General features: G+C 41.5%; 1 protein-coding gene across 1 annotated transcript in view; it reads left to right on the top strand.

Annotated features, from left to right (window-relative positions):
* Window positions 1–1,555: 1,555 nt before the first annotated feature.
* The window catches only part of cat (catalase), a 38,740-nt gene continuing 15,820 nt past the window's right edge, over window positions 1,556–24,475 (top strand). Inside the window, exons 1-3 of the mRNA XM_072272211.1 lie at window positions 1,556–1,690; window positions 6,166–6,337; window positions 9,853–9,963. Coding sequence (XP_072128312.1) covers window positions 1,625–1,690; window positions 6,166–6,337; window positions 9,853–9,963 — 349 coding nt within the window. The 5' untranslated portion in view covers window positions 1,556–1,624. The remainder of the gene's footprint in view (window positions 1,691–6,165; window positions 6,338–9,852; window positions 9,964–24,475) is intronic.

Raw genomic sequence — 24,475 nt, 5'->3', positions numbered from 1 at the left:
TTGAAGAATGGGGTGGAGATGATGGAGTGTGAAGAGGACATGAGGATTTAGATGAATTGGCTGAGTGCTGCTGCTGAAAGCAAGTGCTCAGGTGCAACAAACAGTCGAGCAGAGATGTATTGCATTGTGTTGTGATACAATGCAGAATAGGCCCTTCGAGCTATGCCCCGACTTAATCCTAGCCTAATCACGGGACAATATATAGTGAACAATTAACCCACCCAGCCTGTTCGTCTTTGGAATGCGGGAGAAAATTGCTGGAACATACAAAGTACAGGAGCAAGGATGTCTCAGAGCAGATGTACAGGGTTTTGGGCCCCATCTGGAGTTTTCTGTAAAAGTTTGGTCTTATCTTAGAAACATAGAAAACCTACAGCACAATTCAGGCCCTTCGGCCCACAAAGCTGTGCCGAACATGTCCTTGCCTCAGAAATTACCTAGAGTTACCCATAGCCCTCTATTTTTCTAAGTTCCATGTACCTATCCAGGAGTCTCTTAAAAGACCCTATCGTTTTCACTTCCACCACTGCCGCCAGAAGCCCATTCCACGCACTCACCACTCTCTGCGTAAAAAAACTTACCCCTGACATCTCCTCTGTACCTACTTCCAAGCACCTTAAAACTGTGCCCTCTCGTGTTAGCCATTTCAGCCCTGGGAAAAAGCCTCTGACTATCCACACGATCAATGCCTCTCATCATCTTATACACCTCTATCAGGTCACCTCTCATCCTCCGTCTTAACTTGGGAAGTACGTTCTTGCTATGGAAGGTTTGCAATGAAGCTTTACTGGATTTATTCCTGACTTGAGGGGACTGATTTATGAGGAAAGATTAGGTTGGATAAACTGTTGTTCGCTGTCATAGAAAAAGCTGAGAATGTCTTTCACAGGAATTTAACAAATACTTATAAGACTAATCTGGCCAGACTAGATACAGGGAGGATGCTCCAGATGATTGTAAAGTCCAGAATCAGGGATTTCAAGTTTCTTCAATTAAAGGATAGTGATTTCTTTCCCAAATAACCATTAAATATTTTTAAAAAGGAGGGAGATGTGTTTCATAATGTCAAAGGGATCAAGGATTTGGAGAGAAAACAGGACTTGGATTTTGAAGTGAAATAAACACAGAAATTGCTGGAAATGCTTTGCTAGTCAGGCTACATTAGTGCAAAGAGAATTAGTTAACTTTTCAGATCTTAGACTCTTGGTCAGAACTTTCTCAGACCAGGGACAGTTTCTCTCTCCACCGATGCTGCCTGACGGGCTGAGTGCTTCCAAATTTTCTATTTTTATTGTAGATTTCCTTTGCAGTTTTTTAAAAATCACTTGTGTACTGAAGTGGCCGATAAGACATGACCTTCGTGCTGCTCCAGTCGGTCCTAAACTCCAAAGCACTTTGCAAAAGTGCTAAACTCCAGCAAATCGCTCTGCTTTGGCATCCAGTCTGGGAAGGAAGCAGTTCCAACCGATGGGCGGGACGGGTTTGAGTGCCACTTGTGTCCTCCAATAGGGTACGCGCCAGTTCGGCCGGGGGGGGGCGGGCTTGTGTGTGCTGCTGGCGCCTTATATTAGGGGGCGAAGGGGGCGACGCGCCTTCGACAGTTGGAGGGTGCTGAACCGGCAAGATGGAGGGTTCTCGGGACGAAGCTAGTGAGCAGCTGCGATGCTGGAAGAGCTCGAAGGTTGACATGGTGAGTGTGGCGGTGTAGCCTCCGAAGATGGGGCCCCGCGAGATTCGGGCGATTGAAATCACTTTGAGCTCTTGGGTTATTTACCTGGAGGCAAAGGTTTTTGCTCGGGATGGGAATCATTTCTCCACTACAGCCGAGGCGGCGTGTAATCGGAGGCCAGGTTTAAGAACAAAATCTCAGGAGGACACGATACTCAAGGGGCGGCAGTCTGTTGTTCTGACTTTGAGGCATGAACTGTAGTTAATATTCTGCCTCCGTTATTTTTCCGGCCTGTTCTCTTTAGCCCCTGATTCCTTTTTAATTTTCCAAAATAAGTCACTATGAGAGAGAATTCCAACAAGTCTGTAAAACGCTCTATTCCACTTTGGTCTTAAATGGTCTTTGAGACTGTGACCTTTTGGTATAGGCAGCATGTACCTCGACAAGCCCTCTAATTACCTTGTATATTTTAACGTAGTCACCTCTAGCTTATCTCAACTCTGAATAACAGTTTTGGTGTTTTCAGTTTATTCTCATCTGACGACAAGTATGGTGAATCTTTGCAGCACCTCCTGTAGCGAATCTGTACTTGATAAGAAGGTGCATAACTATACATCGTGAAAGCGTAAGTAGAAATGGGAAATTCAGCTCCTCAAGCCTGCTCTGCTATTTAATAAGATCATGCCTGACTTGATATTTTTCAAGCCTGTCTTCGTGCTCTTTCTCTGAAACTTTTGATAGTCTTGCTGATTGGGGATTTATCTTGGGTATCAATGTACTCTCCCCTTATAGCTCTCTCTGTGTCAGTTTCAAAGACATTGATCTGGAGCTAAGAAACTCTTCTTCATTTCATTCTTAAATGGGGTGTCCCTGTATTCTAAAACCGTGTACCAGGCGTGGGCTCACCAGCTCCATTTGTAAAAACAATAATTCCTTTATCAAATTGAAAAACATTTTGTTTAGCTACTCCCAACTCAGCTGGAATGGGTCAAAATGTGTCATTTGCAAATACTCAAAACTTTCAGACAAATAAACACAATTTTATTACATTGGAATCTTAATGTACTAGGAGTGAATAAATAAACTCTATTAACTTTAAAATCTTGCATTTGTTTACAGTCTTTTTTCTTTTATAATGAATGAGCCTTATTGGAATGTTGATTTAAGCAGGAAGGAATTGCAATGCAAGTGATGGGAACATCTATGGAATCTTAATGGCAGATTATTAATATTGACATTTGTTTCCACAAATGGGCAATCAGCTGAACAGAAGGTCAGGACCTTCGGTTTTTGCTCAGGAGTCTTGAACTTCTGCCCAGTTGTATTCAGAAGGTAAAAGATTGCAAAACAGAATTTGATGTAGGAAATTTGCATTATCTCTCTGCCTTCTCAAATTCAAATTGTTCTTTAGCCATATCATACAGTATTATTAGTCTATGGATGATTTGCTATTTAACTATAGACTTTAAAAGGGAAATGTTAATGTTACAGGATCTAGTGTTTTCCCGGTGTATATGATGAATAAACTCTTCTTGGGCTTTCAGCCAGGTACAGGTAGCGATAATAACCGATGTTTCAATGACAAACTCCACCATCTTTATCAGGGATGATGCCCAGGCTTGTCTAGTCCGGTTTATACCCCAGTAGTCCGTCCCTTCTGATTGGTTAGTCCTCATCGAGTAAGGTTTCCCTCTCCTACCTTGTTTACAATTGAATTCCAGTTCTACTTAGAGCAAGATCTTTGTCTTTGTTAAAATTACTTTCCCCTCATCTTATTTCAATGTTTTTGTTTGCTTTTGTCCCAAAAGCCATTGGCATGCCACAGTAGTTTTGTGTCATCAGAGTCAATCCTATGGCCACTGTGAATGCAATGTTCTGCTACCACCGATTTTTCCAGGTTCCCCAAACAGATGGACCTCCTGTGCTAAATGTGGATTTCCACTGTGCACCCTGTCTGGCTGATGTACACTACTCTACCTTTACAGGGAATCTTGTAAACTCCAGCCGACTGGAATCCCAGGTCATCTTTAACCTGCATAAGCTGTAGGCGATAGTCTGTGATATGCAAGCCAGGGCAGTATGATATAAAGAGCAAGTGATTGCCCATTTAGCAGGCTTTCCCTATCCACGTTGATGAATCTAAAGGGACCGCAAAGATGGATACAGTTTGGCATCAGTGGTGTGTCAGCAGTTGCCAGTCGGTGTTGAACTCAGTGTAGGACTGCCTTGGGGACTCCAGCTCTGGATTTTTCCTCAGGGTTTACTCCCAAAGCCTCCCTCGAGAGTGGTAGTAGCTGCAAGGCAATGACGGTTTGTGATCAGTTTTCCTTCCCCTAGATAAACTGCCAACCACGACTGACGAACCCCATCTGCCCAAAGTGACTGGTTTTTTATATATAATCTCTCCCCCCCCCCACCCCATTTTTGCCTGTTTAGTTTTCTTTCAATTAGTGGTGTATAGTTAGAGCTGGAATCTTGTTTGTTTTCCTCGTTTAGCATCTTAATGCGATAGAGCAAGCTCTTTGACCCACTGAGTTCTTGCCAATTATCAAGTATCCATTTACACTAATCTTGACATGAATCACATTTATGTATTATTTACGCATTCTCATCGAGTCTCTTGTATAGAGCTGAGATAATTGTGCGGTGATGCAAGTGGTTGCCTAGAGTCAAAGTTTGAAACATCTGGCTATCAATGTAGTGGCCATTTTGCCACTACTTTGACCATTTTCTTGTTTTTTTTTACTAAAACAGGGTTTCTTAGCCAATATGAAATTAGGTGCATAAAAGAGTATAAATATTCAAAGTTCAATGTAAATTTACTATTAAACTATGTATTAGGTGCATATGAAATTAGGTGCATAAAAGAGTATAAATATTCAAAGTTCAATGTAAATTTACTATTAAACTATGTATTACTCTGAGATTCATTTTCTTGTGGGTATTCAGAGTTGGTACAAAGAAACACAGTAGAATCAATAGGAAAAACTCCACAGATGGACAAACAACCAACATGCTGAAGAAAACTTGCTGTGCAAGCACAAAAAACAATAATATTAAATAATATTGAGAACATGAATAGTAGAGTCTATGAAAGTGAGTCCATAGGTTGTGGAATTGGTCTTTGAACAGCAGATGAAGTGATCAAGATTTAAATACTGATTTTTTTTCCCCAACATGTTAACAAAGTCCAGATCAGGGACATGAGTGAAACCAGATACAAAGTATGAGATAGTGCTAGGTATTAGTGCAAAAATTTAAGTGTAGTTGTGGAGAAAATGTCTCAATTTTAGATTGTAGTGATTAAAAAGAATAAATATGAATGTTCTTGTAAAAATAAGATATATTTTTGGATAAATGGACATTAAATTAAGTATTTTTCTGTGTACAGAACTCCTGACCTGCTTTTCCAGTGCTTTCTATAATTGACACGTTGGAGCCTTTAGAATTCAAAGTAAATTTATTGTCAAGGTACATATATGTCACCATATACAACCCTGAGATGCATTTTTTTGTGCAGATATACTCAATAAATCCATATTAGAATAATAACTATGATAGAATCCATGAAAGACTGCATCAACAGGGTGGAGAACCAGTGTGCAAAAGATAACAAGCTGTGCAATACAAAAAGAAAGAAATAATAAATAAACAATGAATATCAAGGATGTGAGATGAAGAGTCTTTGAAAGTGAATCCATAGGTTATAGGAACTTCTCAATGTCAGGACAAGTGAAGTTGAATGAAGTTATCCCCTTTGGTTTAAGACCCTTTATCAGTGGGAGTTAAGATTGTGTAGAAAGCATAACTGTACCGTCTTTAAGTGGAGTATATTTTGAGTAGAGTTAATCAATGGAAGAAAGGGAGTTCATTTATTTGAAACGGGCACTTTTGGCATTGATTATAAATGGTGAAGACTCAAAGGAATAGAGCCCTGGAATAATAGTTAACATAGAAATGTGTGTGTGGGAAAAACACTGATTGAAATGCACATTTTCCTACCTTGTTCTCTGATGACAAAGATGTGGCCCACAGACACTGGGTGTCTGAGGAAGGTATAATGGTTGCCAGTTGAAAACAGTAGAAGATGGAAGGAGTTTTAGAAAAGGTAATGAATAGGATTACTGGAGCCCTAATATATTCTAGCACTTGAAGATCACTACCTTGGACATAAAAATAAACAAGAAAGATGAAGCTTGAATAGTACAAATGCTGTCTAATCAAAAGATTTTTAAAACCATGTTTACTTTTAGTGGCTGCATGTTCAAAGCACTTGTTGACCACATGTGAATGTGAAATTAGAAAGGTGGAATGGCATAGGCCATATTGAGAGCCTTCCATCTTTATGGCTGAAGTAGGATGTCTGGTAATTTTTTTCCTGAATTTTCTCTGCAGGAAGAGAATTGCATGATTACATGCTTAATTTTTCTATGCAACTTTGGTCATTTAATCTATAGCACACAGTGTTTTGAGATTTACAATGTTCATTCTTCTAGCCTGCAGATGTTTTGACCACCGGAGCAGGCCAGCCTGTTGGAGACAAGTTGAATGTCATTACAGCTGGACCTAGAGGGCCATTGCTTGTACAGGATGTTGTGTTTTTTGATGAAATGGCACACTTTGATCGGGAGAGGATCCCTGAGCGTGTTGTACATGCAAAGGGGGCAGGTGAGTTTATACATTTTTATCCACCTGAAAAAGCAGGGATTAGTAAATTGGTGGATATAATTCAGAGCAACGATTGATCCTAGTCTTCTGTAGAGCATCCTTAAAACATGAAAAAAGATATTTGGGAGTTGCTACTAAGTTGTATAAATTTCTGTTGTGGCTAGCACATATTCATAGTCAAGCCAGTTTAAAGAAAAATCATTCTCACTTTCTTAAAACATGCATTGTGTTGGTTGGGAATTTTTGTAATTATGAATAGTGGCTTTGAATTCAATAAGTTGCTTCAATTTCCTTTTTTCTGAACCTCATTTATCCTTTTGGCAAGCTTCTAACTGAATGATTTTCCTGTGAAAGTAAATTGTTTCCAATCTTGTCCTTCGTAGGATAAACAGAAAATGCACAATATATTAACTGATCATTATCAGTTTGGTTAGACCATGATTCAAAATTTGGCTTGTGTTTTCTAGCTAAAATAATTATCAGTGTAGTAAACACTTAAGAGGTCATATATTGTCTAGATCATAATCACCCTCCCTGCCCACTTGCCTTGTTTTGTTTCTGCATCTGCTCCACCTAGAGTTACTTGAATTGGTGCTTATTGTGACATCACCTTAAATGGTAGATGCAGAATCTTAATACGTTGGTTTAAAAGCTGTATTTTTTTTTTGTATTCTCTCTTCTCCATTATTTTGAGAAAAGTAGCTGATGATGAGGGCCAGCCACATGTATAAGAGCTGGATAACTTGCACTGATTTTTATGGGCATCAGCCACCATGCATCACATTTCTTCAAGAAGCAATTACTGTTCTCATACAGTTGACATCGCCTAAATGAGCTGGAATTGTACTTGTGCAAAATGGTAGTAACTTTGCAAGAAAAGTATTAGAGGCTGGTGGATAATTATTCCCAATGGGGGAAAATCAACAGGTTCTATCTATTATTTATATTAGAAGTTAACTGGATCGTCTCCCAAAAAAATGCGGCAGCACATGATATACTCCAGCAACACACATCAAAGTTGCTGTTGAACGCAGCAGGCCAGGCAGCATCTCTAGGAAGAGGTACAGTCGACGTTTCAGGCCGAGACCCTTCGTCAGGACTAACTGAAGGAAGAGCTAGTAAGAGATTTGAGAGGGGGAGATCCAAAATGATAGGAGAAGACAGGAGGTGGAGGGATGGAGCCAAGAGCTGGACAGGTGATTGGCAAAAGAGATATGAGAGGATCATGGTCCTGTCCCATGATCCTCTCATATCCCTTTTGCCAATCACCTGTCCAGCTCTTGGCTCCATCCCTCCCCCTCCTGTCTTCTCCTATCATTTTGGATCTCCCCCTCCCCCTCCCCCTCTCAAATCTCTTACTAGCTCTTCCTTCAGTTCGTCCTGACAAAGGGTCTCGGCCCGAAACGTCAACTGTACCTCTTCCTAGAGATGCTGCCTGGCCTGCTGCGTTCACCAGCAACTTTGATGTGTGTTGCTTGAATTTCCAGCATCTGCAGAATTCCTCGTGATATACTCCAGGATGGGGTTTAAAACAAACTGCTTCTTACCTTTTTTAATTAGGGAAGTAGATGTATTAAAGATTCGGGTTTTCTAAAGATAACATTTCAAAGTAAAATGGCAAAGTAGTGGTTCATGCCAAGTCTTTTTGTGTACTTGGTAATGTAACTGGCATGATTTCAAATAGATTCCAATTATTAAATAATTGACTTGCTCAATTAGCACAGTGATTGGGTGTGGTAATGGTACTGGCCTTGAGTTCCAAGCTCTCCTTGGTAACTTGTGAAATTTAAAAAGGATTAACTACGAAATGGTTCTAGTAGTGGAACGGCAAAATATTACTAACTGTACAGATCATTGCAAACATTTATCTGTTGAATTTTGAAGGGAGTAAATTCTCTTGAATTTTGAACGAGCAAAACAATTTATATCAAAAGAAGCAGCCATCTTGACATAGTGGTCAGTGATGGCCGATATATATGACCTTGTCAAAGCCGCCAGTATGTTGGGGTGGTTGGTGATGTAAAAGTGTAAAATCAAAGGGAATAATGTATCCAGATTACAAAATCTAGTTTTCATTCTTTTGCTATCATCTAATTAAGGTATTAAGTTCTAAGTGTAACATCATCCTATGGTGATATTTAACTCATCCATGCAAATGAAGGGGAAAACGTTTCTGTATAGAGAATTCCTGGTATCTAGCCTGTTATGACATTAATCCATACATCTACCCATGTGAAATTATCATTCATATTTGCCAGAAGGATTACTGTTCACTGAGGCAGTTTTAAGATTAGAAAGTTTTTGTTACACTTTTGTCTCTGCAATAGACCATGGAACTGAATATTTCTCATTACTAGTGTTTGATTTACAAGAAAAACTACAGTTATCTCTGGCAACACACATCAAAGTTGCTGGTGAACGCAGCAGACCAGGCAGCATCTTTAGGAAGAGGTACAGTCGACGTTTCAGGCCGAGACCCTTCGTCAGGACTAACTGAAGGAAGAGTTAGTAAGAGATTTGGATACAGGTAAACAGTGAAAGACTGCTTCCACTCAAGGGCAAATAAAATGCTGGAAACACAGGTCAGATAGAGTCTGTAGAAAGTGAAAGAGATTTTGTTGTTTACAGTTATCTCTTGTGTCTATCTTGATCCATCATGCAACAGGACATGGTCAAGGTTCAATTCAATCATGGTTGAATTTCAGTTGTTTTTGATTGCAAAGCTCATTATTTGGCCTTATTACACCGTAAAATAATACCTTTTTGGATCTGTCTGCATGTGTAGCTTAATGCAAAGCAATAGCCTACTCCTGTAGCCTGTTAAAGCAGAATTAAAGAACTGACAAGCACTTGAAGTATTTAGAAGGTAGCCTTACTGTGAAATATCCAATGATTTATGGCAAGAACTTGGAATTGTTGATTGAAATTCAACCCTTATAACTGTTGGCAAACCATGAGGGATACAAAAGGGTAGGATCAATATTCCTTTCAGTAAATTATATTGTGAAGTATTTCATCCTTTAGCTTCCTTATCTGCAAGTTGTTGTGGAAGAATCTATATTGACTTTTTCACTTTCTACAGACTCTATCTGACCTGTGTTTCCAGCATTTTATTTGCCCTTGAGTGGAAGCAGTCTTTCACTGTTTACCTGTATCAATATCTGCTACTTTCTGAAGTTAACGCTCTTTTCTGCTATTCTCACTTGCCAATTTTTTTTGCTGCTGATTTCCCCTTTCCTTCACTCTTCAAGGAGCTGTATGGATTCAACCCTTGAACTGTATACAGGTATTCGTACATTTAAAAACACAATAGGGTCCAATAATTCAGCAAAAAATTGTTCAGAAAATGCCATGTTTTGAGTAATTCATTTAAATTTGAATGTCACTCACCATGAGTAGATATAATGAAGAAAAAGTTGATTTGAATGTTAAGGTTATTATTTTAAGAAGGTTCAAACTTTAAAATGAATCCTAAACTCAAGGTTTAGGAATTAACATAGTTTGATTTCTTCCAGGTGCCTTTGGTTTTTTTGAGGTGACCCATGACATCACAAGATACTGTAAGGCCAAAGTATTTCAGAATATTGGAAAAAGAACATCTGTCTCTGTTCGCTTCTCAACTGTTGGTAAGAGTTATCTGAAATTCATGTGATCATTGCACCACCCCATGCAAGCCTTGCTCTATTGTCTATTTGTCTGGGTGTGCTTAGTGTGGAGTGTGTCAATGTTTGTGTGTGATCTTGTCCTCCACTTGTCTCTGACTGCCTTGCTGTTTCACCAGACCTTACTCTATCAAGTTTGTATAGTAGCTAGTATGCAATGTCAACTCCTTGTGAAATAATTAACATGAGTGTGTCTTGCAATCCTCAATGGGAGTGGAAGTGAGTTGCCCTCAGCCTAAGGGCAACCTGGGGCGGGGGTAGAGTTGGAGGAAGAGATCTTTAGATAGAAACCATGGAAAAACTACAGCACAGAAACAGGCCTTTTGGCCCTTCTTGGCTGTGCCGAACCATTTTCTGCCTAGTCCCACTGACCTGCACACGGACCATATCCCTCCATACACCTCCCATCCATGTACCTGTCCAATTTATTCTTAAATGTTAAAAAGAACCTGCATTTACCACCTTGTCTGGTAGCTCATTCCATACTCCCACCACACTGTGTGAAGAAGCCCTCCCTAATGTTCCCTTTAAATTTTTCCCCCCTCACCCTTAACCCATGTCTGTTTTTTTTTCTCCCCTTGCCTCAGTGGAAAAAGCATGCTTGCATTCACTCTATCTGTACCCATCATAATTTTATATACCTCTATCAAATCTCCCCTCATTCTTCTACGCTCCAGGGAATAAAGTCCTAGCCTATTCAACCTCCCTCTGTAACTGTGTTTCTCAAGTCCTGGCAACATCCTTGTAAACCTTCTCTGCACTCTTTCAACCTTATTTATATCCTTCCTGTAATTTGTTGACCAGAACTGAACACAATACTCCAGATTCGGCCTCACCAATGCCTTATACAACCTCATCATAACATTCCAGCTCTTATACTCAATACTTTGATTAATAAAGGCCAATGTACCAAAAGCTCTCTTTACGACCCTGTCTACCTGTGACGCCTTTTTTAGGGAATTTTGTATCTGTACTCCCAGATCCCTCTGTTCTACTGCACTCCTCAGTGCCTTACCATTAACCCTGTATGTTCTACGTTGGTTTGTCCTTCCAACGTGCAATACCTCACACTTGTCTGTATTAAACTCCATCTGCCATTTTTCAGCCCATTTTTCCAGCTGGTCCAAGTCCCTCTGCAGGCTCTGAAAACCTTCCTCACTGTTTACTACTGTCTGTCTTTGTATCATCAGCAAATTTGCTGATCCAATTTACCCCATTATCATCCAGATCATTGATATAGATGACAAATAACAATGGACCCAGCACTGATCCCTGTGGCACACCACTAGTCATAGGCCTCCACTCGGAGAAGCAATTCTCTACTACCACTCTTTGGCTTCTTCCATTGAGCCAATGTCTAATCCAATTTACCACCTCTCCATGTATACCTAGCGACTGAATTTTCCTAACTAACCTCCCATGCGGGACCTTGTCAAAGGCCTTACTGAAGTCCATGTAGACAATATCCATTGCCTTCCCTTCATCCATTTTCCTGGTAACCTCCTCAAAAAACTCCAATAGGTTGGTCAAACATGACCTACCACGCACAAAGCCATGTTGACTCTCCCTAATAAGTCCCTGTCTATCCAAATGCTTGTAGTTTCTGTCTCTTTGTACTCCCTCCAATAACTTACCCACGACTGACGTTAAATTTATTGGCCTATAATTTCCCGGATTACTTTTCGATCCTTTTTTAAACAATGGAACAACATGAGCCACTCTCCAATCCTCCGGCTCCTCACCTGTAGACAGCGACATTTTAAATATTTCTGCCAGGGCCCCTGCAATTTCAACACTAGCCTCCTTCAAGGTCCGAGAGAACACCCTGTCAGGTCCCGGGGATTTATCCACTTTAATTTTCCTCAAGACAGCAAGCACCTCCTCCTTTTCAATCTGTACAGTTTCTATGATCTCACTACTTGTTTCCCTTAATTCCATAGACTTCATGCCAGCTTCTTTAGTAAATACAGATGCAAAAAAAACCTATTTAAGATCTCCCCCATTTCCTTTGGTTTCACACATAGCCAACCACTCTGATCTTCAAGAGGACCAATTTTATCCCTTACAATCCTTTTGCTCTTAATATACCTGTAAAAGCTCTTTGGATTATCCTTCACTTTGACTGCAAAGGCAACCTCATGTCTTCTTTCAGCCCTCCTGATTTCTTTCTTAAGTATTTTCTTGCACTTCTTATACTCCTCAAGCACCTTATTTACTCCTTGTTTCCTATACATGTCATACAACTCCCTCTTCTTTATCAGAGTTGCAATATCCCTTGAGAACCAAGCTTCCTTATTCCTATTCACTCTGCCTTTAATCCTGACAGGAACATACAAACTCTGCACTCTCAAAATTTCTCCTTTGAAGACTTCCCACCTACCGATCACATCTTTGCCAGAGAACAACCTGTCCCAATCCACGCTTTTCAGATCCTTTCTCATTTCTTCAAATTTGGCCGCCTTCCACTTCAGAACCTCAACCCTAGGACCAGATCTATCCTTGTCCATGATCAAGTTGAAACTAATGGTGTTGTTTTGATCACTGGAACCAAAGTGCTCCCCTACACAGACTTCCGTCACTTGTCCTAACTCGTTTCCTAACAGGAGATCCAATATTGCATCCCCTCTAGTTGGTCCCTCTATATATTGATTTAGAAAACTTTCCTGAACACATTTTACAAACTCGAAACCATCTAGACCCCTAACAGTATGGGAGTCCCAATCAATATATGGAAAATTAAAATCCCCTACCACCACAACTTTATGTTTCCTGCAGTTGCCTGCTATCTCTCTGCAGATATGCTCTTCCAATTCTCGTTGACTATTGGGTGGTCTGTAATACAATCCCACTAATGTGGCCATACCTTTCCTGTTTCTCAGCTCCACCCATAAGGACTCAGTAGACAAGTCCTCTAATCTGTCCTGCCTGAGCACTGCTGTAATATTTTCCCTAACAAGCAATGCTACTCCCCCACCTTTCATTCCTCTGCCTCGATCACATCTGAAACATCAGAACCCTGGAATATTAAGCTGCGAGTCCTGCCCATCCTGTAGCCAAGTTTCACTAATTGCTATAACGTCATAATTCCACGTGTCAATCCATGCCCTCAACTCATCCGCCTTCCCCGCAATACTCCTAGCATTGAAATATATACACCTCAGAAGATTTTTACCACCACCAGCAACCTTTCTATTAGCAGATTTGCTTGAACTTTTAACATCATTTATTTTCACCCCAGCCACACTGTCAGCTCTGGCACTCTGGTTCCCATCCCCCTGCAAATCTAGTTTAAAGCCTCCGCAATAGCACTAACAAACCTCCCTGAAAGGATATTGGTCCCCCCTGTAGTTCAAGTGTAACCTGTCTCTCTTGTACAGGTCCCACCTGCCCCAGAAGAGGTCCCAATGATCCTGAAATCTGAAACCCTGTCCCCTACACCAGTTCCTCAGCCACTTGTTCATCCTCTAGAGCATCCTATTCTTACCCTCACTGGCACGTAGCACAGGTAGCAATCCTGAGATTACCACCCTTGAGGTGCTGCTTTTCAACTTCCTACCAAGCTCTCTATACTCACTCTCCAGGACCTCCTTACTCTTCCTTGCTATGTCATTGGTACCGATGTGCACCACGACATCTGGCGGATCACCCTCCCACTTCAGAATGTCATGCAAGCGATCAGAGACATCCTTGACCCTGGCACCCGGGAGGCAACAAACCCCTGGATTCTCTGTCATGACCACAGAACCTCCTATCTGCACCTCTAACTATCGAGTCCCCTATCACTACCGCTCTCCTCTTTTTCCACCCTCCCTTCTGCACTGCAGAGCCAGACTCAGTGCCAGAGATCCGGCTACTGCAGCTTGTCCCAGGTAAGTCATCCCCCCCAACAGTATCCAATGCGGTATACTTGTTGTTGAGGGGAATGGCCACAGGAGAACCCTGCTCTGCCTGCCCTTTTCTCTTCCCTCCCCTGACAGTGACTCAATTTCCTGTGCTCTGCTCCGTTGGCGTAACTACCCCCCTGTAGCTACTATCTATAATCTCCTCATTCTCCCGAATGATCCACAGGTCATCCAGCTCCTGCTCCAGTTCCCTAACGTGGTTTGTTAGGAACTGCAGCTGGATGCACTTCTTGCAGGTGTCGTTGTCAGGGACACCGGAGGGCTCCCTGACTTCCCACATCCTGTAAGAGAAGCATTCCAACATCCTGCCTGGCATTCTCACTGCACTAAACAATCTGAACAAAAAACTTACCGGAACCTACCCTGGCCTCTGCCTGTTCTCGTCGAAGCCTGTTGAGCCAAAGCCGTCCCACTCTGACTCAGTCCACTCCGACGATGGCCGCTGTACATGGCGGTCTGTTTCTAAACCTTGGCGCGCTACGTCACGCGCCTGCGCAGTGTGGACCCTTCTCTCCGAGCAGTGTTTTAAAAAAAAAGACTTTTTCTACCCGATTTCTTCACTCCCTTCTTCTCAGCTGCTTGCTTCGACTGAAACAAGAACCGTTGAAAATATTCTCTTTTTAAACCTTGGTGCGCTACATCATGCGCCTGCACAGTGCAGACCCTTCTCCCTGAGCAGTGATCAAGTACTTGCTATAGAATTTTCAATTATTGTCAGTGTATTTGAAAGACTCCTTTCTCTTCTAGACTTGGTTCAATTTTATTCTAATAATTGAATGAGAGTGTTCCTTCAATATTGGAAAAGTTCAAGAAATTGGGCAATGTGCACTATACTTAGTGGGGTGGAATCTAGAATCAAAACATTAAAATTGTGTCAACACACATCAAAGTTGCTGGTGAACTCAGCAGGCCAGGCAGCATCTCTAGGAAGAGGTACAGTCGACGTTTTGGGCCGAGACCCTTCATCAGGACTAACTGAAGGAAGAGCTAGTAAGAGATTTGAAAGGGGGAGGGGGAGATCCAAAATGATCGGAGAAGACAGGAGGTGGAGGGATGGAGCCAAGAGCTGGACAGGTGATTGGCAAAAGGGATATGAGAGGATCATGGGACAGGAGGCCCAGGGAGAAGGAAAAGGGGGAGGGGGGGAACCCAGAGGATGGGCAAAGGGTATAGTGATGGGTACAGAGGGGGGGGGGGGAAAAGAGAGAGAAAGAATGTGTGTATATGAATAAATAATGGATGGGCTACTAAAATTGTGTTTTAGGGATATAATTTTGTTCAGTGTGGAAAGTTCTAGTCTTTTTTCTCAAGCTGAGAAGTTAAGGAAACAATACTTTTTATAATCAGTTTAGTGTTCTAGGTTGCTATCTCTTTTTTATTAAAGCTTTATTATACGTACAACAAAACAGGCAATGAAATGGATTGCTTGTGTCACATCGAATCAGTGAAGATTGTGCTGGACCACCCACAGAAGTTGCCATGCTTGAGGTGCCAACGTAGCATGCCCACAACTCACTCACCCTAACTATCTGTCTTTGGAATGTGGGAGGAACCTAGAGCAGTCAGAGGAAACCTACGCAGTCAGGAGGATAATGTACAAACTCCTTACAGACAGTGGCAGGAATTCAAGCCTAATTTTATAGCTGGTGTTGTAGAACATTGTGCTAACTGCTAAGCTATCATTATCACTCTGAGTGAAAATCAAATAAATTACAGATGCTAGAAACCTGAAATAAAAGCAGTAAAAAGCAGAAGGCGGATGAGTTGAGGGCGTGGATTGACACGTGGAATTATGATGTTGTAGCAATTAGTGAAACTTGGCTACAGGAGGGGCAGGACTGGCAGCTTAATTTCCAGGGTTCCGATGTTTCAGATGTGATCGAGGCAGAGGAATGAAAGGTGGGGGAGTAGCATTGCTTGTTAGGGAAAATATTACAGCAGTGCTCAGGCAGGACAGATTAGAGGGCTTGTCTACTGAGTCCTTATGGGTGGAGCTGAGAAACAGGAAAAGTATGGCCACATTAGTGGGATTGTATTACAGACCACCCAATAGTCAACGAGACTTGGAAGAGCAAATCTGCAGAGAGATAGCAGGCAACTGCAGGAAACATAAAGTTGTGGTGGTAGGGGATTTTAATTTTCCATACATTGATTGGGACTCCCATACTGTTAGGGGTCTAGATGGTTTAGAGTTTGTAAAATGTGTTCAGGAAAATTTTCTAAATCGGTATATAGAGGGACCAACTAGAGGGGATGCAATATTGGATCTCCTGTTAGGAAACGAATTAGGGCAAGTGACAGAAGTCTGTGTAGGGGAGCACTTTGGTTCTAGTGATCATAACACCATTAGTTTCAATTTGATCATGGACAAGGATAGATCTGGTCCTAGGGTTGAGGTTCTGAACTGGAAGAAGGCCAAATTTGAAGAAATGAGAAAGGATCTAAAAAGCGTGGATTGGGACAGGTTGTTCTCTGGCAAAGATGTGATTGATAGGTGGGAAGCCTTCAAAGGGGAAATTTTGAGAGTGCAGAGTTTGTATGTTCCTGTCAGGATTAAAGGCAAATTGAATAGGAATAAGGAACCTTGGTTCTCAAGGAATATTGCAACTCTGATAAAGAAGAAGAGGGAGTTGTATGAAATGTATAGGAAAAGGGGTAAATCAGGTGCTTGAGGAGTATAAGAAGTGCAAGAAAATACTTAAGAAAGAAATCAGGAGGGCAAAAAGAAGACATGAGGTTGCCTTGGCAGTCAAAGTGAAGGATAATCCAAAGCGCTTTTACAAGTATATTAAGAGCAAAAGGATTGTAAGGGATAAAATTGGTCTTCTTGAAGATCAGAGTGGTCGGCTTTGTGCGGAACCAAAGGAAATGGGGGAGATCTTAAATAGGTTTTTTGCGTCTGTATTTACTAAGGAAGCTGGCATGAAATCTATGGAATTGAGGGAATCAAGTAGTGAGACCATGGAAACTGTACAGATTGAAAAGGAGGAGGTGCTTGCTGTCTTGAGGAAAATTAAAGTGGATAAATCCCCGGGACCTGACAGAGTGTTCCCTTGGACCTTGAAGGAGACTAGTGTTGAAATTGCAGGGGCCCTGGCAGAAATATTTAAAATGTTGCTGTCTACGGGTGAAGTGCCGGAGGATTGGAGAGTGGCTCATGTTGTTCCGTTGTTTAAAAAAGGATCGAAAAGTAATCCGGGAAATTATAGGCCGGTGAGTTTAATGTCAGTAGTAGGTAAGTTATTGGAGGGAGTACTAAGAGACAGAATCTACAAGCATTTGGATAGACAGGGGCTTATTAGGGAGAGTCAACATGGCTTTGTGCGTGGTAGGTCATGTTTGACCAATCTGTTGGGAGTTTTTCAAGGAGGTTACCAGGAAAGTGGATGAAGGGAAGGCAGTGGATATTGTCTACATGGACTTCAGTAAGGCCTTTGACAAGGTCCCGCATGGGAGGTTAGTTCGGAAAATTCAGTCGCTAGGTATACATGGAGAGGTGGTAAATTGGATTAGACATTGGCTCGATGGAAGAAGCCAGAGAGTGGTGGTAGAGAATTGCTTCTCTGAGTGGAGGCCTGTGACTAGTGGTAGGCCACAGGGGTCAGTGCTGAGTCCATTGTTATTTGTCATCTATATCAATGATCTGGATGATAATGTGGTAAATTGGATCAGCAAGTTTGCTGATGATACAAAGATTGGAGGTGTAGTAGACAGTGAAGAAGGTTTTCAGAGCCTGCAGAGGGACTTGGACCAGCTGGAAAAATGGGCTGAAAAATGACAGATGGAGTTTAATACTGACAAGTGTGAGGTATTGCATGTTGGAAGGACAAACCAACTTAGAACATACGGGGTTAATGGTAAGGCACTGAGGAGTGCAGTAGAACAGAGGGATCTGGGAATACAGATACAAAATTCCCTAAAAGTATCGTCACAGGTAGATAGGGTCGTAAAGAGAGCTTTTGGTACATTGGCCTTTATCAATCAAAGTATTGAGTATAAGAGCTGGAATGTTATGATGAGGTTGTATAAGACATTGGTGAGGCCGAATCTGGAGTATTGTGTTCAGTTTTGGTCACCAAATTACAGGAAGGATATAAATAAGGTTGAAAGAGTGCAGAGAAGGTTTACAAGGATGTTGCCGGGACTTGAGAAACTCAGTTACAGAGAAAGGTTGAATAGGTTAGGACTTTATTCCCTGGAGCGTAGAAGACTGAGGGGAGATTTGATAAAGGTATATAAAATTATGATGGGTATAGATAGAGTGAATGCAAGCAGGCTTTTTCCACTGAGGCAAGGGGAGAAAAAAAACCAGAGGACATGGGTTAAGGGTGAGGGGGGAAAAGTTTAAAGGGAACATTAAGGGGGGCTTCTTCACACAGAGAGTGGTGGGAGTATGGAATGAGCTGCCAGACGAGGTGGTAAATGCGGGTTCTTTTTTAACATTTAAGAATAAATTGGACAGATACATGGATGGGAGGTGTATGGAGGGATATGGTCCGTGTGCAGGTCAGTGGAACTAGGCAGCAAGTGGTTCGGCACAGCCAAGAAGGGCCAAAGGGCCTGTTTCTGTGCTGTAGTTTCTATTTCTATGGTTCTAAATGTCAGACGGTGTCTTTGAAATGAAATGAGAAATTATCTCATGTCTACATCAGAATCCTTGTAAAGTTAACCCAAACCCCAAAGAAAGTACTCCTCATGGCAGTTCCCTGCAAAACTGATCTACATTAGAGCAATGGTGTTTAGCCCAGCATAATGTGTTGTATAGTCATACAGTACCAAGCAGGCCTTTCAGCCCAATTTGTCCATAGTGACCAAGATGCCTATCCAAGCTAGCCCCATTTACATACATGTGGACTTAGGAATGATGTTAAATTGGAAAGACTGCAGAAAAGATCTATGAAGATTTACTGATGCTGTTTGCTTTATAATTGATTTAACCAAAATAAAGATTCCATTTTGCAGATAATACTTGAGACCTCAAGATTTGGCACAATTTCCCGGATTCGTGTGAAGGTTGTCACTCATTTGTTTGCTTTAATCACTAAGACAAAGATCAACAAAAGATTGTCAGTAGATGAAATTCATTTGGATCTTCTGAAGGTCTTTAACAAGGTGCTACACGTGAGGCTGTTAAACTAGAGCAGGAAAGATTAGCATGAAGACAATGGGAATAAAGAGAACCTTTTTGGGTAGCTGTCAATGTTGGGTCTGCTACTATCATGTTGTATGTTAATGATCTGGATGACAAAATTAATGACTTTGTGGCCAAGTTTCTCGGCAATACTAAGATAGGTGGAGGGGCAGGTAGTATTGAGGAAGGAGAGAGTCTGTAGAAGGACTTGTGTAGATTAGGAGAATGGGCAAAGAAGTGACAGATGGAATACATTGTAGGGAAGTGCGTGTAATGACTATGTACTTTGGTTGAAGGAATAAAGGGGTAGACTATTTTAAACGGAGAAAATTCAAAAATCAGAGGTGCAAAGGGACTTGGAAGTCCTAGTGCAGGACTCCTTTAAAGTTAACTTGCATTTCAGTTGGTAATAAGGAAGGCAAATATAATGTTAGCATTCATTTTGAAATGACTAGAATATAAAAGCAAAGTTGTAATGGAAATTTTATAATAAATTTGTCTTAGGAGTTCTGTGAACAGGTTTGGGTAAGATGGGATGTGTTGGCATTGGAGAGGGTCCAGAAGAGGTTTAAGAAAGATCCCAGGGATGAATGGGTTAATATGAGGAGCATTTGAAGGCTCTAGCTCTGGGCTTAAATTGCTGGAGTTTAGAAGAATGCCGGGCGGGGGTGTGGGGGAGGTGGTGTGGAGTGGAGGTGGTTCTCATTGAAACCTACTAAACATTGAAAGACTGAGATATAGTGGACATGGAGATGATGTTTCGGATAATGGCATAGTCTAGGACTAGTCTGCACAGCACTAGAATGCAAGAATGTTCCTTTAGAGTAGAAGAGGATTTTTTTTAAAAAAGCCAGAGGGTGAATTTGTGGAATTCATTGCTGCAGACAGCTGTGGAGACTAAGTGATTAGGAATATTTAAAGTGGGGGTTGATAGGTCCTTGATTGATGAGGGTGTCAAAGGTTATAGGAAAAAGGCTGGCAAATAGAGCTGAGGGGGAAAAATAAATCAGCCGTGATTTAAATTGTGGAGCAGACTCCATGGACTAAATGGTGTAATTCTGCTCCTTTGTCTTATGGCATTCGTTGTAGGGATTTCTTTGAAGGATGTTAGTCAACTGATTTGGTATAATTTTTTGTCCACCTTTACTATTAAGAAAATTTTGCTTTGTAATTAGTCTATCCTTTTCCAATGTTAAAAGAACTTGCTGGGAAAACTTGCACAGAAAATTTTGTATTTTTTACATGATCACCTACTGGTTGTTTTATCTCATCTAGAAGACCATTTTTTTTAAACTTGAAAGTTAGATAACTATTCTAATTTGAGTCAAGAAAAAATGGACATGTTCCTTGCACTTTGAATATTTTGCACAGTTCAGGCCACTTGGCCCACAGTGTTGTGCCGTCATATGTTGCCATGGTACCATAGTGTAAGTTTGAGTATTAACTTCAAACTTTCTGCATAATCACTGAGCGTTGAACTGCACGTGCATGTAACGAGAGCTGTATAGCTCATCTCCTTCTACCTTAGGCCACAAACTTATCAATCACCCCTGCTGTGGACCACTTTCTGGAGGTCCAAGACGCCGACTTCTACAAAGAAGGGATCCGTATGCTCCACAACCGCTGGACTAAGTGTGTAAATGTAGGAGGGGACTATGTTGAAAAATAAATGTGCTAGGTTTTCTAAAATTGACTCCTTCTACTTTAGGCCGTGAACCTATCAATCACCCCTGGTATGTAAATCTACTTCACAATTAATATAACCCTTCCCGCCTTCGTAGCCTGTAACTCTCCATTTTTCTTACTGCTATGTGCCTATCAAAGAGCCTCTTAAATGTCTCTCTTGTATCAGCCTCTATCACCACCCTTGATAGTGCACTCTAGGCACGTAACACTGTAATTAAAGAAGTGAAAAACTACCTCTGACATCTTTACTAAATGCTAAGCATTGAATGAAGTGTATTGAGATGTCAATGATGAAACATACCAACTCCTGCCTGAGAAGTGATTTGGATCCACTTTTAATTTGCCTACTGGCACAATAGGTCCACAGCAGGTGCTATTTCATTGGCTCTTCACTCAACCCTGGAATATTTCCACAGCAAAGGCGTGGACATCAGGATGCTCTTTGTTGGCTGCAGCTCAGCGTTCAATACTATCATCTCCTCAAAACTAATTAATAGGCTTCAAGACTTTGGCCTCAATACTTCCTTGTGCATTTTCCACAGTCATTTTGGATTGGCAATGACATCTCCTCCATAATCTCCATCAGCACAAGTGCACCACTAGGCTATGTGCTTAGCCCCCTGCTCTACCCATTTTACACTTGACTGTGTGGCTAAGCACAGTTCCACTACCACTGATGACTCCCCTGTTGTAGGCTGAATCAAAGGTGGTGACGAATCAGCATGTAGGAGGGAGATTGAAAATCTGGCTGAGTGGTACCACAGAAGCCACTTAATGTCTGCAAGACTGATTATTGACTTCAGGAAGAGGAAACCAGTGGTCCAATGCCCTTGAATGGGAAGTCCTACAAAAGTAGAGGGTATGGCCCAGTCTATCTCAGTTAAAGCCCACCCTACGATTGAGCACGTCCACTCGAAGCGTTGACGCAGAAAAGCAATACCTTCATCAGGAACCCTGAATACCCAGGATTTGCTGTTATCAGGAACCCCAAATACCCAGGATATGCTGTCATCAGGAAGGTGGTACAGGAGCCAAAGGAGTTTGGTAGAAACATAGAAAATCTTCAGCATGATACAGGCACGTCGGCCCACAAAGCTGTGCCTAACATGTACTTACTTTAGAAATTACCTGGGATTATCCATAGCCCTCTATTTTTCGAAGCTGCATGTACCTATCCAGGAGTCTCTTAAAAGACCCCATCATATCTGCCACCTCCACTGTTGCCGGCAGCCCATTCCATGCACTCACCACTCTCTGCCTTTTTTAAAAAAAAACAACTTACCCCTGACATCTCCTTGTACCTACTTCCAAGCACCTTAAAACTGCCCTCTTGTGTTGGCCTTTTCAGCCCTGAGGAAAACGCCTCTGACTATCCACATGATCAATGCCTCTCATCATTTTATACACATCTACCAGGTCACCTCTCATCTTCCGCCTCTCCACGGAGAAAAGGCTGAATTCACTCAACCTATTCTCATAAGGCATCCTCCCCAATTCAGGCAACTTCCTTGTAAATCTCCTCTGCACCCTTTCTATAGTTTCCACATCCTTCCTGTAGTGAGGTGACCAGAACTGAGCACAGTACTCCAAGTGGGGTCTGATCAGGGTCCTATAGCTGTAACTTCAGGAAATCAAAGCACGCCGAGCACTCTGCTCTGCACACATACGGGAAAGAGGTGGAGAGAGTAGAGAGTTTCAAGTTCCTCGGCGTCCACATCTCGGCTGACCTCACCTGGACTGCCCATATCTCTTATCAGGTGGGGAAGGCCCAACAGAGGCTCTACTTCCTAAGGAAGCTAAAGCACGCTTTCCTCCCTCATCACCTGCTGATCAACTTCTATCGGACAACTATAGAGAGCCTCCTGACGTATTCCTGTGCAGTGTGGTTTGCCAGCTGCACAGAACAGCACAGGAAGGACTTGCAGTGGGTGGTGAGGGTAGCAGAGCGTGTTATTGGCACAACATTACCCTCCCTCAGAGACTTTTATACTGGCAGACTTCAAAAGAAGGCTACTTGTATTTCAAAGGATCCTACTCATCCTGGACATCACCTGTTTCCCCCTCTACCTTCTGGGAAGAGGTACAGAGCATTAAGGATGAAAACAAAGAGACTCCTTAACAGCTTCTACCCACAAGCAGTGAAATGTATAACACCCACTTCCCTTCTCCTGCCCCCCTCCTAAGACGGCGGCAGCTAAATGCATCACACTTCCAGGAATGACAGGTGTGCAATAGTCCTACCCCGCCATCCATATATTATTAATTTTGGACTGCACTCCTGAGGTTTTAGAGTTTATTTTATGTATATATTCTTTGTCATGCTGCAAAACGTTGAGCTGCTAAACTGTGTTTCATTGCTCCACAACAATGACAATAAAGATATTCTATTCTATTCTAACATTACCTCTCGGCTCTTAAACTCAGTACCATGTTTGGTGAAAGCCAATACACCGTATGTCGTCTTAACCACAGAGTCAACCTGCACAGCAGCTTTAAGTTTCCTGTGGACACGAACCCCAAGATCCCTCTGACCCTCCACACTGCCAAGAGTCTTACCATTAATACTATGTTCTGCCATCATATTGCACCACAAGGTTCAGGAAAACTATCCCTTAACCATCAGGCTCTTGAACTAAAAGGGGTAACTTCACTCAACTTCACTTGTCCCATTACTGAACTGTTCGCACAACCTATAGACTCACTTTCAAGGATTCTTCATCTCTTGTTTTTGATATATTTATTTATTTTCTTTCTTTTTGTATTTGCACAATGTTGTCTTTTGCCCACTGGTTGTCTGCCACGTTTGGGGTGGTCTTTCATTGATTCTATTATAGTTATTGGATTTATTGAGTACGCCCACAAGAAAATGAATCTCGGGGTTGTGGATGGTGATATATTGTATATATACTTTGGTAATAAATACACTTTGAGATTCTTAACCATCACCTATCCCTACTCCTTTAACATTTACTGCCTTTTTGTCACATCTTCAAATATTTTACCCTTTTCACTGAATGTCTTTGGTCTTTGACATGAGTTTCCTTGTGAAAGCTGGTTTTGAAATTTTAAAAAATCTAATGAAATAATGATATCACTGTTTTATAAACTTGGTTCTGCCACTTCAGCTTGGATTTCTTTGGTTCAAAAGATAAAATTGGAAATTAAAATACAATTTTGTTCTTCTTGACAACATATTGCATTTGCCTTTTGCGCATTGATAACATCAACAGTTGATGCTTCAATTTAGTATAAGTGTGCTGAGATGCAGAATTGTAGATGTAATGTAGAACTGTAACGTAGAGTGTGTTAAATGCCAGTCACTATCACTCTTCAAAGAATGTTCAGTATCAGTCCTGAAGGAGTAGACAACTGTTTGTCTTAACTTTTACAAGATAGAGGTAGTTTTCTTTAATGTATTCCCTTTTAGTTGAGGGTATGCACAGGATGCAGTAATATATGCAGCAAGAATTTGGATAATTGGGTATCTCTCCTTGGGCAAAAGCTGACATATTGGGGGACGACAGTTGCAATGTAATTTTTTTAAACTAATTCTTTAAATTGATTTTTTTCTATCTATAGAATCAGTCGTGCACCTTTTTTAGAACAGTTTTAGTGTCAGTATAAGATACACCAGTACTGTCTACAACTGTTCTTTTTCCTCCTCCCTCTTCTGCCCCATTCGCAGGTATTTCATGCCAAATGAACTAAATTAACCTTGGGTATTTGACAAACAGTAACTAGATCCCACAATGTTTCA

Source organism: Mobula birostris, chromosome 11, assembly GCF_030028105.1.
Source record: "Mobula birostris isolate sMobBir1 chromosome 11, sMobBir1.hap1, whole genome shotgun sequence".
In the NCBI taxonomy this organism is placed as follows: Eukaryota; Metazoa; Chordata; class Chondrichthyes; order Myliobatiformes; family Myliobatidae; genus Mobula; species Mobula birostris.
This window is presented reverse-complemented; position numbering and strand designations above follow the sequence as displayed.